The following is a 21,023-nucleotide window of genomic DNA, read 5'->3' on the forward strand; positions in this document are numbered from 1 at the left end:
CACGGAGCTAATTTAATTATATATATATATATATATATAGTTTCAGCATTTGGGAAGGGTCAAGAGAGTGTCAATGACATATTTGGATCTACCTATCCTGCCAAACATAAAGACTCACATTCTTTATCCTGGTCATGGTCTCAGTGGATCCGAAGCCTATCCCTGAAACACTGGGCTGAGGCAGGAATACACCCTGGATGAGTCCATTGCCGGGTACCATGCACACATATGTGGGCAATGGGCAATTTAGCATAGCCAATCCATCAAGATTTTTGGAGGTAGGAGGAAACCAGAGAACCCAGAGGAAACCCACACAGACATGGGGAGGACATGCCCAAAAATATCACACAGACAGTAACCTGAGATCAGGATTGAATCTGGGACTTAGGAGCTGTGAGGCCGCAAAGCTACCCACTGCACTACTGCTCTGCAAAACACAAAGAAGGAGAAATCAGATGATCAGATGTCAGCTTTCACTCTCACAAAGATGACTATAAATGTCTAAATACTTTCTCTGTGACTGTACTGATGCACTACATTGTAGAAAATTGAAATGATTTGTGCTTGCAAGTGCTCTGTGGTTTGAAAATGTATTTGTAAACATTTTACATTTTGTGTTGAATTTCTAATTTATTATAAGTAGGCTTCTTCTGGACCTTAAAGGCTGCATTATTGAGTTGACACATATCTGAGTACACACACTGTGACTGATGTAAATGATCGCTGTTACATCTGATGGTTCACATGTGGGTTTTGTTTTACAAGCCACACAAAGGATACTTACATGGTAATAGCACCTCCTTGTGGATAATCTTCAGCATGTGAAATCTGTGCAGGTGTGTGAGTTACAGGTGAGTGGGTTGTATTGGGTCTAAAAATCTAACAACTTTTGTGGCTAGAGGAAGAGAGCAAGCAAAATTACATTCCACTGTCCCATCAGGTGGCCAGGAATTGCAATAGCAGAGACATAAAATTGGTGGCCACTGGTCCCTATATGACCGTGCTTAACTTTTATTGATAGTGTGACATTAGTGGCTGGTCTATTGCTAGAACAAAGGTTAGAAAGAAATGGTTTTATGTGTGTTTGTTTTCTTCTCAAGTCCTCCACTATCTACAGCCTTGGAAAATATCACAAAGATAATACCTCTGTGATTGTAAAAAATTGTAAAAAGATTGTGACTCGTTTTCCTTTCAGCAATAATTCAAGGCATTACTGAATACCTCAGCAACGCTGCTGGGCCTGACACAGTCGTACACTGCAATGCAACATACACTGGGATTAAAGCACTAATAATTATTGCCGCTGATTACTGTTTCTAGCTTCTACTTCTAGCTTCTACTTTGTGTACTTTGTAGCTTTTTGGACCTGGGAATAGCTACTGTTGCACATGAAGCCAACCATAGTAAAGAGATAATGACTAGCTAAAGACCGAGAGGTCAAAGTCATTCCTCACGTGTAGCAATAGTATGCTGCCTTTGAGTTAAGTAAACAGAAAAGGTGTCATCATGATAAAGTACAGCAGAAGTGAGATCACTAATGTGATGTCCCAGAGTGCCTCACTGATAAAGCTGCTTCACACACCGTGCTCTATTTTCACTAAACCAATTTAAAAGTACAGAAGAACAAACTCTGCTGCTGTATTTAATGCTTAATGGTGTTCTTACTGTAACGAGGTCTCAAGTGATATGCAGATCACTCCACTGCGGGATCAGGACTTTTTTATGGATTCTGTTTCAATCAGTGAAATCTTAGCCAGTTAAATTAAGATTGTATCAAAGTCATTAAAATAATATAATAATAATTTGAATTGTTACACTAATTTAATTCCTTTTATTGAGTTTTGTGGGCATCAGTAAGTGTAAATAATCTGTGCCATGAATGCGCTTGGTAATTTATGAATGATTGGCATTTCAACATTTGCACATGAGTATATGAAGAAAATCAGCATTATCAAAACTTGAAATCTGGTGGGGATTTTTTTTGTACAATTTAGCGTTTGAAAACATTTACACATAACTATACTAAAAGTAAAACTTTAATAAAACTTTACTAACATTTACATTTTGAAAAATACAGAATGTTAGACTGTATGATAAGTAAAGGCTGAGTTATCCCAAACTCAAATGCACAAATAATGATCTGCTCTTAAAACCAAGCTGCACATGTTACTCCTGCTGCCTGATGTGATGCCTGCCCCAGGACCTGCCTGATCCAGCCTGATGCTCTACTTCTGTGTGGCGACTCCTTCACTGGAGAGTCATTCACTGCTGCTGTAGATGTTACCGTGTTCTTACCTGGATAGCCTAAAGCCTGCACTTGCAAAAAACAGTTTTAAAAACAAGTCCCAATCAATGAACTTCACTTTGATATTATAGACTTGAATTTAAAACTCTAATGAAATAAAAAAATGACCCCGATGCTCATACTCAAGATCTTTTCAACACATGTAGCACTGTGTGACTCTGTAGTATACTTCTGTGAATGAGTAATGTAAAGGGGTTCGCTTTTGAGTCTGGTTCCTCCCAAGGTTTCTTCCTCATGTCATCTCAGGGAGTTTTTTTGTTTGCCATCATCACCTCTGTCTTGCTCATTAGGGACAAACTTAAATCTCTATCTGGATTTCTGTAAAGATGCTTTGTGACATTGTCCATTGTTAAAAGCACTATAAATAAATGTAATTGAATTGAAACCTAGCAGCATCCAGTTTAATTTTGCTTGATTGAAGGGCTGTAATTACTGTTGTTGTTCTTCTTCTTTCGGCTGCTCCCGTTAGGGGTCGCCACGGCGGATCATTGGTCCGCATATTTGATTTGGCACAGTTTTCACGCCTGATGCAACCCTTCCCAATTTTATCTGGGCTTGGACCGGCACTGGGAGTGCACTTTCTTGTGCAACCTGTCTTGTGGTTCCCTGGCCGGAAATCTCACTGGCAGTGAGAGCGCCGAGGCCTAACCACTAGTCCTCCAGGGACCCAAGGGCTGTATTTACTGTATACTACTGCAAATTCAATTCAATTAATCTTCAGTAACCACTTTATCCAATGTCACTGTGACTCCAGAGTCTCTATCCCAGGAACACTAGGTTTGAGGCCAGTCCATCACGGGGCACCATGCCCACCCACATTCACAACTAAGGGTATAGCCAATCCCCCTACTGGCATGTTTTTTGGGAGGTGGAAGGAAACTGGAGAACCCAGAGGAAACCCACACAGACACAGAAAGAACAGGCACAGAACCTTGACACAGAGAGCAACCCGAGTTCAGGATTAACCCAGGAACCCTGGAGCTGTAACGCAGAAATGCCAGCTCAAATCAATTCTTTGTATAGTTTCATTTGTGTAACATTTTTAACAAAGAACTTTGCAATACATGTTTGCTAAATATTTAGGTTTAAGAAGCTGATGATAAGCTCAGGATGACCCATGTGACCCTGACTCATCTGCACTTCTGGTCAGCTGTTATATATCAAGTCAGATTAAAAAAAAAAAGAGTGTATATGTATATATGATGCATTATCATTTTTTCAAGTACCCGCATAATCTAAGTACATACAGGTAAAAAAATGTAAAATGTAAAACAGTTTCAATAATAGCTATTTGCAAAGTGTTGATTATATGATTTCTTTCATGCCAACATTGTTGATCATTAACGAATGGAATAATTGGCTCAGCTTGTCTTTAAAAAGTAAAGCATGTATGCAAAATTGCTGATAATATTTGTTTTTATTTCCTGTTGAATGCTAAATAGTATCAGATTAACCAATTTGGTTGCCTTTGGCATGGACGCTCTTGTGGGAATGACTTCATTCATTCATGCAGGAGTTTTGCCGCACACCCTAGCAGCTGTTGGGACTTCTTTTGGAAGATACATAATTTTATTGCTTTCACCTTGAGCCGAAAGTGAATCACCAAGTTCATAAATCCAGCTGCCGCAAGGATGATTTTATGAGTCATGCAACCATAAATCATCTTTGAACCTGACTGCAGAGGTTTTCCTAATTTGAGCTGATGTTTGTATTCCTTTTCTGCACTCCTGACTTTTATTCAGTCAGAGAAACACCAAGCCATTTGTTTCTGTCAAAACACTTTACCAAATGGCAGAGGTTCAAACATTGTAGGAAAGAACTCTATGTTCATTTACTGCCATTAAACCACCCTGTTGTAAAATTGTCAGTTTATGTGTACAACAGGAATGTTCAATGTGTTGCGGTGCGGTTATTGAGAATGAGAGATCTGTGAGTCTTGCCCGAGTTCACCAGCTTCATCGGAGAGCACGTAAAGACTGGCAGCTGTGTACTCAGGCTCTATCATGCCACATCATGTGCCAAAAACTATTTGCCACAATCTGTATCCCTTCAGCATTCTGAGGATATGTTATTTCAAGTTGACTCCCCTCAACACTCTTCCGAAGGAATGATCAGTGGCAGCATGGAGCAACGTTTTAAATGGTCACTGGATGAGGATCACAGAATCAGCTCAAGGCTTTTGTTGAAATTTCTTATCTGTGTTCATCTGCTCTATATTTTTAGCTGTTTACTTTACAGTCATACTCTCAGCGACAGCTAATGCATCAGTGTAAGATACGAGTCTTTAAAATCCATTCAAAGACAAATGTTTATATTGAACTTTTCAGGGACTGTATGTAATTTGGCAGTCATGACTTCAAACTGCTTGCTTTTCATACACAGTATCCATTGTATCATTGTTGGCACCAATCATGACACCAGTCATGCCTTTCAGACTTGTCTCCACCTGGGTGAAGTCCTTGTACCGAAATGCACTGTGGAGAAAGCAGAGAAATCTGCAGTTGTAGCAGACAAAGGTGTGGAGAAAGAAAAACGGGGCAGGAGAGAACAGCTACAACACAACGTTTGAGCAAGGTGACTATAATTACAGCAAGAGGCTGTATTTGGGCAAAGGGCCTGATAGGTATAGTAATGGGATTGTGATTATATCTGTAACCGATGTCATATTTAAAAATCCAGAGAAAGAATGAGTCCTACCTTCCAAAGCAACATGTGTGTTTGTATGTGTATGTGTGTGATGGGAAACCTGTTGCAGCAGGTCTCTCTCTCCCATGGCTGTGTGGCTCCTGTAGGTTGGCTCTGAGCCAGAGGGAGAGATATCTGTTAACACTGTTTCAGCTGAAACTTCATCATTTAGCACAGTGAGTTAGAGTAGAGAGTAAAAGAACAAGTAGGAAAGACGGACAGGTCAAGAGCCCTTCCTAAGCAGCTTTAAGGGGGCGTTTATGTTTGTGGGTGTGCTTCTGAATGATACGCTTATTATGGGATGAAGTGTGCGAAAGTCTGAATGGAACAAGCTCTGACGAGGGCATTCACTAGATATAAGGTAAGCCATATCAGCAATGACAGTGGATTTTGAAATGCTTGGTACAATCTACTCATGATAATTCAATGATGCAATGTCATATTTATAGCCTATTTCACAACAAATTATGCTAGGTCAGTCTATCCGCTGCTGTTATTTTTTTACAGTATTAACTTCCCTAATGAGACATATGAAGAAGTAACAATCCCTGCAGAATGCATTTATGGTTATGTAAACTTTTTTTGTCAGGTAGAATATTTTATAGAATCTTTTTTTGCAGTCATCTCTATCTGCTTTTCTTAAACGTTAAGTCAAAAGGAGGCAACTTGGTGTCATGCAAAAGGCCACAGAAAGGGCAAACCCACTGGTAGCTGCAGCTGGTGTTACACTGATGTAGCCAGGATTTCTAACATGCATTTATTGATTTGACATTGGGACTTTGTTAGTGAGGCACTGGAATTCCCCAAAATGTGACTTTAAGAACAATCTATTCATACTTTACATTAATTCTGGAATGTGCTACCTTCATGTCCCTTTCTATTAATTCTTGCATTGTAATATACAATATACAAATTTTAAATAAGCAGCAAACGCAAAGCATTACGTATTCATAAATTTTGAATATTATTTGAGGTTTAAGTAATTGAGGTTTCCCAATAGCATACCATACGTTTTTTTTTTTTTTAACATAATAGTTCTTTTGGTAATTTTTGAAGAGCACTTGTCACAGGTGTGTGTACAAGTAGATGCATGTGTAGAAGAAAGACTGGTGCATTCCAGTAACGTGACAAATCATCAAGCCACCATAAATTGAATACAACACATACTCAAATAATTGTCCACATAAATGTCTTCAAAGTTGTGCAAAATAAGGTTAGATTTTAAACATTATACTGAACACAGTACACAGAACACAGTCTTAAAGATTTATAAGCAAATTATTACAGCATATCAATATAAAATTAAGGGGTTATCAGACATTAATCTAAAGTACTTTTCAAACTATTTTATTGTATTATTTCTGTTAGTTGCAAAAAACAAACACTATGATGTGCTTTGACGCCTGCGGCCTTAGTGTGGTGACATTTCTGTAAGGCATCGAAGTGGTTAAAACTTTAAGTCTTTGTTTGACAATGAAAATAGCAGGTTTGGCATCTTTTTGTAGGTGATGGACCATAACCATAAAAAGAAATCATTTGGAAATCTCAGGACCTAATATCAGGGAGAGAGCTAAACTTTTTCCTCACATGTAGGTCATGCCAGCACAACAGCAATAACCAGGGCCTCTTTTTCTTTGCCCTATAAAACCCTAAATCAGTCGACACTAACCTGTTAGATTATGCAATTTAGCTCCCTCTTCTCTAAGATTATTTATTTATTATTTATTATTATTATTTTTTTTTTACTGTTGACAAAATTACACCTTTAAAGCCAAATGACGCCAAATAATGAATTTGTGACAGATGATTTGTGACAGATGTTTAATGGTTAAGAGTTGATTACTGATGTTAAAGCAGGACCACATGGCTGTGTGATATTGCTCTATGCTGAAAATGTATACAAATGCTTATAAAAGTACAAATGCGTTTATTATGCAATAAGGCATGCTAGAGTAAACAATGTATATGATATTTAGCATACTACAATTCAGTGTCAAAGAGTTTGCTGGAATAGCAGAATATCATTCCCAGAATAACACTTTGACCAGCAAAGCATATTTCTGTGAAGTACTCCTTTCATGACACGTCAAATATAATGTTCATACAGCACAAAAAGAGTAATTTGGCTAGTATATAGTGACAGACAAACCACAGAACAGTCAGGTCTGCAGGAAGAGCAATGTGGCACTTTCTTTGATGCTGTTGACATTTGCTCTCACTAAATTGCACATCAGAGGAAAAAATTTAAAAAGCAACCCTAACAACCAAAGTGCAGAGAGGGCAAATGAAAAAAAAAAAAAACACTATTGACATGATGAATGACATGGTAAAGGGAGAAACACAGTCCATTTGAAATGTCAATCAAAACTGGATAGGGAAACAAATTCTACAGGATGTTGCATTGACATGCATGAAATAAGCAAGAGATCAGTGAGGTAAATACTTTTTAGATTTACTTTGCACTGTGGTCCAAGTCCAACTGCACTGATACATGACAGGATCTGCAACCCCCTGCACTTGGCAAGCTGAGCATTGAATGTGTTCAAAATGATTCAACACATTAATGATATGTTTCAAATGAGTTAAAAATGAAACTATTCATACACTATAGTTTAGTAAAAGATTAAACTCAAACTCAACAAGTCTTACATGCAAGGAATATAAATTTAAAGCAAGTGATCCCAATAGACAGTGGATCAGATATCATTGAACTCAAGCAGGACGTGAGCTATTCTGTCTGCTCAGCCTTTTCCTCTTTGCACACCGAACTGCTTTCAATCAAGTCACAAAGGTAAAGACATAAAGCATAAAGACATCTCAACTTCCTCTACAAGTCTCAGTTACACTGTCACTGTGTTCCGCATGAAGTCCAACTCACCCATCTCTCTTTCACTTCATCTCCATTCTGCAGATAAATTTGCCTTTCTGTGACAAATGCTTCATGGTTTGTTGGTGATTTTAATGAGTCTCTTTCCCCTCTCAGGCTGTTACTGTAAGTGAACGGAGACAGCGTTTCCAGTAACTCACCTGTGGACACGTGTCTTACTTGCTCTGTGATCAGGTATCAGACGTCTAAAATAAGAAATATATATTCCCTCATTGCAAAATTGCAGGCAGACAGTTTCACTGTTAGGCCTACTGAAAATGCTTACACATATACTTGAGAAAGAATTTCAGTGACTGTTAAGAAGTTACACTTGATGTATAATGAATGTGGGCAGACCAGTTGACAGAGCTAATTCTAGACATGTCCAGATCTGAGACAATAAAATTACAGCAAAATATAAGAGGCGTGAAGCAGGGGGTCCGTGATTTTTATTTTATTTTTTTAACATTATTAAAGTTATTATAATTATTGCGTTTTTATAGTTAGCCTGTTTGTTCACTGGAATTAAATTGATTTAATTAAACAATGTCACAATGTCATTGTCACTGTCAACAATGAGGTGTTCTGCTGGTGAAAACCCAAGAACAAAAAACTCTATGCTTTTAATAAATAGCCAAAAATATTATTACATTATTGTACACATATAAATAATGAGCCTAACATTTGAATACTTGGGTTATGTTTGGAGGATTTGAGAACGTTTGAGAAGGTATGAGAACCTCTGGTCAAACTAATATTTAGCAGCTGACTTCATATTGATAAAATGTTACCCAACAGAAGTGAATATGTAAAACTTTTCTTTTGTGGCAAGAGTTTGGTTGTGTATGGGTTGGAACAGTAGTTCTAAACTGGTGGACTGTGGGTGTGTTCTTCAACCTTTCTTCAATTACAAGTTTATGAAATATCATCATACACTTGCAACTTGCATTTACCTGTCTTTAGTAAGCTAAGACTAAACAGTAAGACTTCAGCCTGAAGTCAAATTTATAACCAGCTTGATAAAACACACACTTATGCTTTTCTCAGCATTGGCTTGAAACAGAAATGACACTTTCTGTAATAATAATAAGTTATCTGACAGTCAGGACAGAAGTGATGTTTTATGTGGTGTGGTATTATCAAACAAAAGTATAAAGTCCTCCAATTGTAGGTCCCTGGAAGTAAGTGAAATAGCCAGCTTTCCCTTTAGTCCAACGCAATACACTGTAATACAAGAATTGCAGCATAATTACACAACTCATTTTATAATGCATTTTTTAAGCTGTTGGTGCACTTTTATTTGTTTAATCTCTTTTAGTGCATATTAAAGCATATTCTATTACTGCATTATTCATTTTTTTTAAAAGTAGAAGGATTATTAAGTTAAATTGCTTAATGTTTAAAGGACCAGTGGGTGAGGCTGCTGCATTGAACGTGGACGTGCAAATCATATACAATATACTGTGTTTCTGCATCTTCACTAGCCATGACTCAAATGGTGGGTCACTTATACTGTATGGCCAAAAATATGTGGACACCTGACCATCACACCCATATGTGGTTCTTCCTCAAACTGTTGCCACAAAGTTGGAAGCGCACAGTTGTGTAGAATGTCTTTGTATGCTATAGCAGTAAGATGTTAAGAGGCCCAAACCTGTTCCAGCATGACAATCCCCCTGTGCACAAATAGAGATCCATGCAGACGTGATTTTCCAAGGATGGAGTAGAACAACTTGAGTGATCTGCACAGAGCCCTGACTTCAGCCCCACTGAGCACTTTTGGGATGAACTGGAACGCTGACTGCACCCCAGGCCTCTTCACCCAACATCAGTGCCTGACCTCACTAATGCTCTTGTGGCTGAATGAACACAAATCCCCACAGCCACGCTCCAAATTCTAGTGGAATGCCTTCCCAGAAGAGTGGAGCTTATTATAACAGCAAAAGAGCACTAAATCTGGATGACATATGGATGTGATCGTCAGGTGTCCACATACTTTTGGCCAAATAGTGTATATCAAACCAGTCTCATAGAAAGAAAAAAGTTCACGTCCAACTTATTTGCAGCACATTGTGTATTTGTGACAGGATGTTTATATTCATGTATATAAAGTGCTGATAAGTGCAAATAAGTTGTATATGACCATTTTTTTAAAGAGACTGGATTGTAAAATGCACCAAACTTTAACATTCAGAATGCCTCCATCAGAAAAACTTAGAGAAAATACTAAAATAATCCACAAGAAAGTTATTTGAGCAAAAGTGAAAATCGTCTGATATTAATATACTTAAATGTCATAGCGTACTAGATAGTAAAAATAGAGAAAAAGAAGCAGAATCATCCCACATAATTGTTTATAACCGCTTATACAACTAATTTACAAACCACCAAAAAAAAAAAAAAAAATCAAATCACCATCTTCTTTGTGCCAATCAATAACGTGTTATTAGTATTAAAACTTTTCCCATCAACCACAATATGCTGTTCAATACACTGTGAAGGCAAAAGACATTTTCAAGATTAATTTCTTTATTTTTTAAAATTTATTTCATGATGGATGCTGATAGTTTGTTTCATACTATGTTTTATATGAACACGAGACCTATGATGAAATAACACCAATTGTGCAAAATACAGGGCATTACCTAACCTAGTTTTAGTACTTTGAGTGAAGCAATGTGTGCTTGAACTTTATTTACACAGATGGTAACAGACTAAAGGTAGAGACTGAACTGTTATAGCACACTTAACTCCACTACAGTCTTCAGTGGTAATGTTACTAACACTAGATGATGCAAGCTAATTCAACAGTATTTCAGAGACTATATGCATACTATGTGTACAAAATTGATTTAACCCTTTCTCACAGTACACTGGCGTTCGAGTTATTGGACATTTTTCAGTATAAACAAATTAATTATTTTAGTGCCGCAAATCTGTTATAAGATTAGTAAGGACACTGTTGGGTTTCTGTATGTAGAGTATCAGCACAACTAAAGCTTAACTTTAGTTAAACTTTTTTTTTTTTTTTTTTTTTTTTTTTTTTTAGTTTAACAGCTTAAACTGTCTTCATGAACAGGCAGTCAGATATGGAGCTTGATGGACAAAGACAGGTCATGCTAATGATATGGGACCATACTGGACATAGTAGGTTGCTTTATCCTGGTTAGCCTTAGCATTAGTCATTGTCAGTTCATTTATAGTTTGTGAAATACAATGAGCTAAGTTCATTACAAAATATTGTGGGCAGGTATAAAACAAAAATAATACTTGCTGGAGTAAGTTTTTCTGTGGGACCGAGCTGGATTGGTCCAGAGTGTTTATGGGAGTGGGTGGGAGTAGGATTGAAACTGGCTGCTGGCTGCTAATGTAATTTGTCAGTTTAGCTAAATGTTAATCTACTTAAAGGTTAGCTGTTAAACTATGCTTATCTAGATATAAATTCCTGCCGTTATAGTTCTTTCAGAAATGGGGAGAAAGGCTAACAGACTAAAAATAATAGTCATAACCATTTTAACAACCGCACACAGTCATCTTTGGTGTTTTTCCTGATGAGGTTAAAAATCATTCGCAAACGAATCGGCTCTTTGAATCAGCTCATTTAGGTGAGCATTGCGAGTTTACTTGCAGATCTGAAGAAATTTTTTATTGACTGGAAATCAGAAAGGCTCAGCTCAGAATGAGGGGGTTAATATTGCAGTGAGGAACAAAGACGTCCGGGGAAATATAATGGCACAGAAGCACCAATTTACAGAGTTCAATATTTTTTTCCATACAGTTGACTGCATCATCACAGCTGACTGCAAAGATTTGAATTTGATTATGAAAATTTGACAAACAAAGACATTTATGTTAACCAACAAGACAATTTTAACCAAGCTAAATTTCCCAAATAGTGTATTTCTGGCTATTAATAGGAAAACAAATCAATGATATATCAGTTTAAAAGTATTTTTACTCAACCATTTTGGATATTATGTGTAACTTTTGCATTCTATTAGTTATAACATTCTAATGCATACATTAAACAACTACATTTTGTGAATTCTTAACTGGTCTGCCCTAATGCAATAATAAATATTACCAGGCTTATTAATTCTTCTTAGGGTTGCTCTCATTGGGGACAGATGTCTACAAATCCAGGATCATTCTCACCTGCAGGCAGCAGCAGTTCACCCAAAAGCATTCAGGCTGCACTGCTGGAATCATCCAATCTGCAAATGCCACTGTCACAGGTCTGACTTTCTCTTAACCTAGTAAAAAAACTGATATGGTTTGAGATGCTCTGTGTCTGCTAAGAGGTGACTGCTGCCAGGCAGCTGCATGCATGAGTATGCACATGCTTTATGCCTCTGTAGCTTGAAGAGGCCAGGAACCTCAAAACAAGGCACCATCTAAGGACAAGGTGCCCTGGAGGCACAGTGCCTGAATTTAACCTTGTCAGGTTTATTTAATTTATATTAACATGTGACAGCTCGTATATCACATCAAATGCTTTAATGTAATCGTTATCAGATAAAGGGGCTATACATATCTTTGCATTTTTATGCCTTCTTTTAGAGTAAAACTAGAACAGCAGGTGATGCCCTCTCAGTGATTCAAAGTAACTTTTATTTTTGACTAATCTGAAAGTGGAAAAATATATTTCTAATTTGAAAGTAAAAAATAAAACCAGAAAAAATAGAAGTCTTTTTTTAAATGTTTTTTAAATTTTTAAAGTTTTAAATTAAACTTATTAAGTTCTGCATGATCTGAGAGGTATACTGATGCGCTTGCTGATGATTAAGATTAAGGATTACAGCCTTACATTTTATCACATCAGTGATATGTTCTGTTATTTTGCTGGGCCATGTCTAGTGTCTGAAACCCAGCAGCACAGAGGGCTCTGTCACCAGCTCTCAGAGAGACAGTGTCCTCTACAGGCTGAAGAGTGGAGCTGCTGAGCGCTTCAGAAGGCACAGTGTGGATGGGAGCTGTGTGGACCTGGAGTCCGAATCAAGCAAAGACAAGCGCTTTCACCCTTACGGGAGGCAGTACAGTGATGGAGAAATCACAGGATCTTCGCTGTACTGCTGCCTCAGGGAGAGTAAACTACCAGAATCCCTCACTCCGGCTAACACTGACATTGCAGACCTACAAGAGCAGAATGGTTGGACTTCACTCAGCACCACTGTACAGTCCTCTCTGTTTATGGTAAGAGGTTAAATAGAGTGAGTTTTTGTTGATCTTTGAAGATAAATATGATTTTACATATTCAGTTTAGATAGTAAATGGAGGCAGGACTTGTTTCTGGCAAAATAGTTTATTTTCACTGATATAAAATGAATATGTAGCAAAATATTTTATTATTCCTGGGAGATGGCGTTGGGGTTTGTCAAGTCAATGATGTCAAGTCAGTCTGTCACTTCAGTATTATATGGTTCAACATACTACACGTGGCATTTTCGTCAAAAATGAGTTACATAAACTGAAGAATACTTTATTCTCCTGTGGCGTTATTTTTAGTGTAGAAATCTATCTTCAAACTCACAGATGAATACAGTTTTTATAAGGTTTTACCTGCAAAACAGTCGTCTACTTACATGTTGACAGAAGAGAGCAGATTTGAAGTATCAGAAGTGAAACTTTTTAGATTTTAGAATACATTCAGGAAAAATGTATTGACATACAATTTATTAGTGAGCTACTGATAAGGATTGCTTAATAAGAGATTAAAAACAGATTTAAAAAAAAAATCCACAGATCAAAAATCCACTTTGAAATTGAATAAATGTAGATTACAGTACTGTTATACTAGCTGAAATGTCAAAAGCTCTGATGTCGCAGATCTCAAAGTGGTTCTTTAAGCTTATAACCTTATTAACCTTATGCTAATGTCATGAACTACTAGCTTGTAGCCAACATCCGGAAATGGAAAAATGTTTTTAATCCTGTTTTGTGTTGTGACATCAGAATAACAAGATAGGTTGTGATATTTTGCATTTTAGAAACCTACAGTCATTCTGATTTAGGTCACCACAGCACACCTTGTAATAGCACCCCAAAAGAAATCCACCAGTCAAGGGTCAGGTTTAAAGAATTAGTGTAATGTAGCAGTCTTTAAGGAGGCATATGTAGATAGAAGACGAGCCTGACAGATCTTTGGGAAATCTAATCTTAAGTGCAGTTGCATTGCCAGGGGCTAGACTTATTTGAGTATAGGAATGTTAGACAGGCAGATGTGATTGCAGATAACTCCACTATAGGGCAATATTAACATTAATGAACTACTCTGTATATGTGCCAAATGATCTGTTTTGGGGGCAGGGAGCTGAAGAGAGCACTGATCGGATGCAGAACAGGCCTGAGGATCCACCTAGTTATTCCTCATCTACCCACAGTGCATACAGCACCCTCAGTCCCCTGCACCAACAGGTAAACTGAGTGTCTGTGTGTCCCCATATGCACAGTACATGCATTTATGTGCAGTGATAGGTGGTGATATTTTTTATGCACTATGGAGGACAATGAAGACATTTATCCAGGTCCTACTTCTGTTTTCCCAGTGTATTCTTATTTACCCTGAAAAGTCAATATCAGTCCCACACCTGAACTCTTAACATGTGTCAACAAGAAATGCCTCGTATGATAACAGAGGGATAGTTTGGAAGTGTTTCATACTTGCAATCAAAACATTGGCAGGATGATCTCCTACATATTATTAATGACAGAATACAAAAAAAAGTACAAGACAGCTCAACATGTGTACAGTATCTTAGGAAACAAACGTGCAGTTTTGTAGAAAAGCTGGGCAAACAGTTTTGTGATTCAGCCATGATTCAAAAATATTTGCAGAAATTAAAATATATTACAAGCTCTGAAGGCATCCTTTATTATACTTGTTCAGGACACAATTTATAAAACTCTCACCGTATGGCATTTAGTGCATGGCATTCAATTTAATGCGTTTTCTCTAGTTTCCAGGTGAATATTCATCGGGAGGACTAGAAGTCAGCTCACGCTATTCTTACCAAAGCCTCTCTCCACAAACCAGTCGAGATGGTTCAGTCCAGCCGCAATACCCCAAACCCATCTACTCCTATAGGTAAGCACACAAGCCTCCTTCATACTGTGCTGAAGCACCACACCTGCCCTCAACAAATCACTCCCTGAGGCATGCAGGTGTGTGATGAACTATGTACTCAGTTTATGACATCTGAACTTAATATTTTCATATAGTGCAGACAGTTGAAGATACAATAAATGTAGTTTAAAACTACAATAAAAGTATTTTTTATTTTTTCAAGCCTAGAATTTCTGAAATGAATTGCTTTACACACTTTTACAAATTAATTTTTTTTGTAAGTATTTGTACATACAAGCACATATAAATCAAGTTTTTGCATTATAATAAAGTATTTTAGCTTGTTTACCACTGCAGCTATATGCAGTATTGTGGAGTCAAAGAGGCATAAAATCCAGTATTGGGAATCAAACATTTCAACACAGAGGAAAGCTTGTCAATATTTTCATTGCAATTCCATGTGACGGAGGGCTCTAAAAATTACAAACTGTTTCTTTAAATTAGCCAGCTATCAACTTACAGACATAGCAGTCATATTATTACAAATGTAGCAGTCATATGATTTTTTTCATTCAAAATCGTAGTGCTAGATTTAATTTTGAATATCACTTTTGAATATCAAACACATTATAAATGATAAACATTTATTTTTTTATAGCATGTCCAGAAAATTCTGTCTGTCAACAAATTTAGTTAAATTCAGAAGATTATTTATTATTAACTTGGTAATACTTTACATTGAGGGCCAATGTTTATCCGATCCATGAATACAAATACGTTACAAAATTTTACTAAATGTTAATTACTTACTGAACTTTGGTGTCTAGGTCTAAATATTGAGACTTGCTTCAGCCTCTGTCCTTGTTAATTTGTTAATTAAGGTATTGATTTATTGTAGATTTTTAGTTGAATATTTAGTTTAATTGGCTTATTATTATTTATTAATACATGTGTTAGTTACTTTGTTAATGTTACTTATGGTGTTATTAATTCTGTTACATGATTTATTCATGTTAAATAATACGCTCATGTCAGTTAAGGGAATGTTAATGTAAAATGTTACTATAAACTCTATTATAAAGCCTTACTGGATGCATGGAGTTCAGGACATGTATGGTTTATGTAACAGTCTGAGCACTGCATGCCGAGCATGTTCAGCCTGGCAGTAATGGAGTTATTAGACTGAATTAGACTCCTGATGTATGTTTTTGTGGCTCATAAAATCTCAATTCCCCCATGTTATCTAAACACACAAAAGAACTTTAAATATACTAATTGATTAATTAGTAATCTAAATGTTTTTCTTTTCCTCAAATTTTTTCAGCATTCTCATTTTCATGGCTCTGAGGAATAGCAGGACTGGCAGCCTGCCTGTGAGTGAGATCTACAGTTTCATGACAGAGCACTTCCCCTACTTCAAGGTACTCTCACAGGCCTTATTTCTTAACTCCTGCAATGCTGCTCTGTCTCATGATCATGAGACAGAAGGATCTCCTACTTATATTTAATTCTTCACGTTTTGGTAGGGAACTGACATACATTTGTATTAATCTTCATGGAAAAAAAGGGATATTTCTTTATGAAAATGATATACTAGGTAGTACTGCATGGCACGCCTTTCCACTGCTCCTGGGGACATTATCCTGGCAAAGTCCCAGTCATGATCAATGATAGAGAATCACAAGCACAAATGGAGCTCTGTGCTGGAGCTGCCTTGGGCTATGCCCGTTATAGCTTGACTTCTATGCGTACACCTGCTGACTTGCTTTGGCCTCAGACAGGCTTAACTAAGGAAGAGATTAGCATGGTGCTGTGTTGGTTGCCATGCAGGTAAACATAAGTTCAGCTCCTGAGCAGCTCCACTGACTTTACATTACTGTACTGTAAAGAGGAGCTGAGGCTAATACACGCTGCGCATGTTATCTCAAGGTTGAGGCAGAATGATGAAATACTGTTCAAGACAATGTGCGGATTTGTAGAAGTGAAAGAATATGTTTATATTCATTTTAACTTTGGTGAGTGAATGACATAATAATATTACTCTTCCATGTGTAAGGCACATTTTTTTCCTGTGATGTCAATGCTTAAACTTCATTAAGTAGTCTTATTTATGGCACAGTATTATATTAGATGCATGTTTTGTGCATCTTTACTTATAAATTGAATGGTTGATGTGGTTAATGATGGCACCATTTAGTACTTTTCATAAGAGCAAGCATGCTAAGAGCATGCCAAGCATCAATCACGAATAGTCTCCAGGCATAAGTTAAATTGATGCAAAGGTTAAATTCCTTATGTATTATCCCAGGACTGATTTTGGTCGTCAAATTAATTTTGGCCTAAAACCATTGCAGTTTGAATCATTATAAATAAAAGGGTATATTGTTTGTGGAAACCTGATGAAAATGACAAACAATTACTTATGCACCAATATGTCAAACCTTGAGTAACCTTGAAGTTTCTTATCTGCTCCAGATCTGCCATTTACTCAGAATTAGACATGTTTCCAAAGTTTGCAACCAGATACCACTTTTCAAAGACTTGAGCCATTTAAAGACTTTGTACCTTTACATGATAGCATGTCCTGCATGTGGAGAGGCAATATTCTTCTCAGTCTCAGATTTCATTTCTGCTTGATCAGACAGCACCTGATGGCTGGAAGAACTCCATCCGTCACAACCTCTCCTTGAACAAGTGCTTTGAGAAAGTTGAGAACAAGAAGGGGAACTCATCACGGAAGGGTTGCCTGTGGGCTCTCAACCCAGCCAAAGTGGAGAAGATGCAAGAAGAGCTGCAGAAGTGGAGGAGGAAGGATCCTGCGACAGTGCGAAGGAGCATGGCCAGACCAGGTGAGCATGGCATCGCTGATGAAAGGTACACAACGAGGCTTATTATTAATAGCAGGGTTAGTTTTTTACTTTTGTTTTGAAAGAGAATATATCTGACTTGTAGAAAAACATAGCTGTTTTCAGCCACAGTGGGCACATATGCACCGTAATTGGACAGTTGAAGACTGGAAAAAGACCAGTTGATGTCCAGTTTTGGTGAATATGTACTCAATGTTGCATCAGATTCCTGTTCTTAGCTGATATGGGTGGAACCTGATGTGGTCTTCTGCTGGTGCAGCCCATCCACCTCAAGGTTCAATGTGTTGTGCGTTCTGAGATGCTTTTCTGCTCTCCATCGTTGTAAATAGTGTTTCTATAAGTTATTGTAGCATTCCTATCAGCTTGAACCAGTCTGGACATTATCTCCTCTGACCTTAACCCTAACCTGTTTCATCGCTCCTCACTGAATGTTTTTTTTTTTTTGTTTTTCACACCATTCTTTGTAAACTCCATAGACTGTTGTGTGTGAAAATCCAAGGAGATCAACAGTTTCTAAAATACTCAAACTAGCCAACAAACAAGCCATAGTCAAAGTCACTGAGATCACATTTTTCTCCATTCTGATGTAAACATTAACTGAAGCTCTTGGCATGTAACTGCATGCTTTTATGCATTGCACTGCTGCCATGATTGGCTGATTGAATAATTGCATGAATGAGCAAGGTTACAGGTGTGCCTATTAACACACAGCGAGTGTATATCCTTTGGGCTGTATTAAATTTTTTGTCATATAAGCCATGGAAGTTTTCAACCATGTTACTGTCATTTATACAATCATTTCATATTGAATCCAGTGTATTTATATACATGTAATTTTTTTCGTATGGTCCTGCAAATTAAATGTCACTTATCATGTTATTTTAACTAAACTCATGTCAACTCATGTTAACTAAACTCATGTTATCATGTTACCTAAACATGAATTTAATTATATGCACTTTCACACAAGTGATATTTATTTGATTGTAATTAGTGAGGAATAAAGTTAAATATCTTTTGTGCATATTCCAAACAATTTAGTGTCTCATTCTTGCAGAGTTACTGGATCATCTTCTGGGTGATAGACCAGAGAAGCCCAGGTCCCTCTCTGCCCAACTCAACAACCACACACACTCTCAGTTCCCCAGAGTCAGCCTGCCTCCCCCATACACTCCCACTACTCACCAAAGAAGACCATACTACAGTTATTACAGCTTACCATCACAAACAGTCTCCCAGCAGCTCCCATACCTGTCCTCTAGTGCCCCAGCCTTCTCATTCTACCCCTCCATCCCCCAGCAGCCCAGCACAGAGTTGCCACCTAGGACTGGCAGCCTGGACTCACCCTTACCTGCACATACACCGCCGAGCTACAGCACTGCTCTACAGACCAGCCACAGCGCTTTAGGAGGCATGCAGGAGCTCCTCATGGAGGGGGAGCTGAGTAACGACATAGACATGCTCAATCCAAGCCTAACGGACCTGCAACTCCATGGTAGGAAGTCAGACAGACAAACAGACAAAACTTCTACAAGCCATTTTTGGCCTTGTTGATAAAATATTTTCATTTAAATGTTTTTATAAGGGTATGGCGATATATTATGATATGAAAATAATTGATAATGGTAATACTAATGATAACACAAAAAGATTATTAAGGCAGCATAATGGTGCAGTAAGGATGAGTCTATAGAGTTTGTATAGATTATCTATTAAATGTCAACCATATACTGTTGTTTATTGTTTAGTTGTTTACTGTCCACGTATTGTTTAACATTATTTGATAAGCTGGTTGATGACAGTCATCTGACAGGATCTTGACTGTTTGAGTGTCCCCAGTGGATGATACAATGAAAGTGTTACAGTGTTCTCCCTACCATCAGGACTTGTAAGTTCAAATCTCAGTGATGCCATATGCACTAGGAACATACACTCTTGATTAAATCTAGAGCTTTTAAAGGTTCTGGGGTACAGGTAAAGATTCAATGTAGAACCCTACAAATGAGTGCTTTCCTATAATAAAGCCTTCAAAGGAAGCTATGAACCCTTAACTATCTGAAGAATAATACTAGTTAGTTGTCAGGCAATAGGGGAGAAACACCTAGAAGGTGGTGAATTATAAATTTGGAGAAAAAAAAAATCCAAGTGGAAGGTCAAAGTTAATGATCTTAGCTCTATTTAGTTTGTTAATATACAGTCTGACAGGTCATATCACTCTCTGCAGGTTGTCTCTGGGAGGAGCTCAGGAATGACAGTTTGGCTTCAGACCCACTGCCGCTTATGGATGTGTCCACCACATCTGACCAGCTCAGCCCTGATCATGTCGGGGATTGTGGGAAGGGCTGTGGCTCAGGTAATGGGGAGGTGAACACAGCTGGATCAGAAGCAGCACTGCAGACGAGTGTTTCTGATCTCTACATCACTGGACTGTGTTCAAGCGACTTCTCCGGCACAGACTGCATGTCAGGTCTCCATTCCACCACGACAAACACTCCGATTGCCCTTCTTTGAAGCTCTGTTTTCATTAAAAAAGCTTGATATACACTAAACTTCATATCAGTCAGTATCAGTGAAGTTGTATGCTGATAGACTGTTGGACTGAAAATCTTGACTTTAGTTTTATGATTTTTTTTTCAATGTTTAGAGTATAACCATTTAGAATACCATTTAGAATATGGCAATGCATTATCTAAATGCTGTGTGAAATAAAGCTTTTTCAGGGTGTCACTGTTCTTGCATGAACTTAGCACTGGTTATCAAAATGCATTATGCATTACTGCAAAACATTTTGCACCATATTAGTTCTGAAAGCAGAAATTTCTGCCCAACCTTTGTCAATCCACAATTGGTACCAGATTGGTATCCCTCAAGACATAGTGCTGATTTTACTGAAGTCTTGATTTTAATTCAGGTAACATCTTATCTTCTGGATTTGGAGTTAATTCCAGTACCAGTTTATTGCACTGGGTGGCAGTAAAGAGCTCCACTAATAGGGCAATGCTGCCAAATCACTTGCAGGGGCACAGCATGTACCAACAGTGTGTGTGTCAACAACAGCAGAATGATCTGTGGGGTCTCATATATTTTATGAGAATAGATGCCTTTGGGATACCTCATCAGGAAATGGTTCAGTGTTTTTAATAGGAAATTATTGTCTATTGTGCAAATGCTATTAACCAGGGTGAAATGTAAATTGAAAGTCAGTCTGTGTACTCTTCCTTGATCTCCTCGATAAAC

The 21,023-nt window shown here is 37.6% G+C and overlaps 1 protein-coding gene across 2 annotated transcripts; it reads left to right on the forward strand.

The window, feature by feature from the left end:
* The first annotated feature begins 5,069 nt into the window (after positions 1–5,069).
* foxn1 (forkhead box N1) lies at positions 5,070–20,894 on the forward strand. 2 transcript variants are annotated; one of them, XM_026934639.3, is made up of 10 exons: positions 5,070–5,351; positions 7,974–8,051; positions 11,963–12,091; positions 12,714–13,049; positions 14,163–14,270; positions 14,813–14,940; positions 16,244–16,340; positions 17,561–17,768; positions 18,844–19,281; positions 20,011–20,894. In XM_026934639.3, exons 3-10 carry the CDS (start codon positions 11,984–11,986, stop codon positions 20,295–20,297), a joined length of 1,710 nt encoding a protein of 569 aa, XP_026790440.2. In that variant the 5' UTR covers positions 5,070–5,351; positions 7,974–8,051; positions 11,963–11,983; the 3' UTR covers positions 20,298–20,894. The 2 variants fall into 2 exon arrangements, with proteins under 2 accessions (XP_026790440.2, XP_034166818.2); XM_034310927.2 differs by lacking the exon at positions 5,070–5,351 and having other exon boundaries at positions 5,360–8,051.
* Positions 20,895–21,023: the final 129 nt, after the last annotated feature.

Source organism: Pangasianodon hypophthalmus, chromosome 14, assembly GCF_027358585.1.
Source record: "Pangasianodon hypophthalmus isolate fPanHyp1 chromosome 14, fPanHyp1.pri, whole genome shotgun sequence".
NCBI lineage: Eukaryota > Metazoa > Chordata > Actinopteri > Siluriformes > Pangasiidae > Pangasianodon > Pangasianodon hypophthalmus.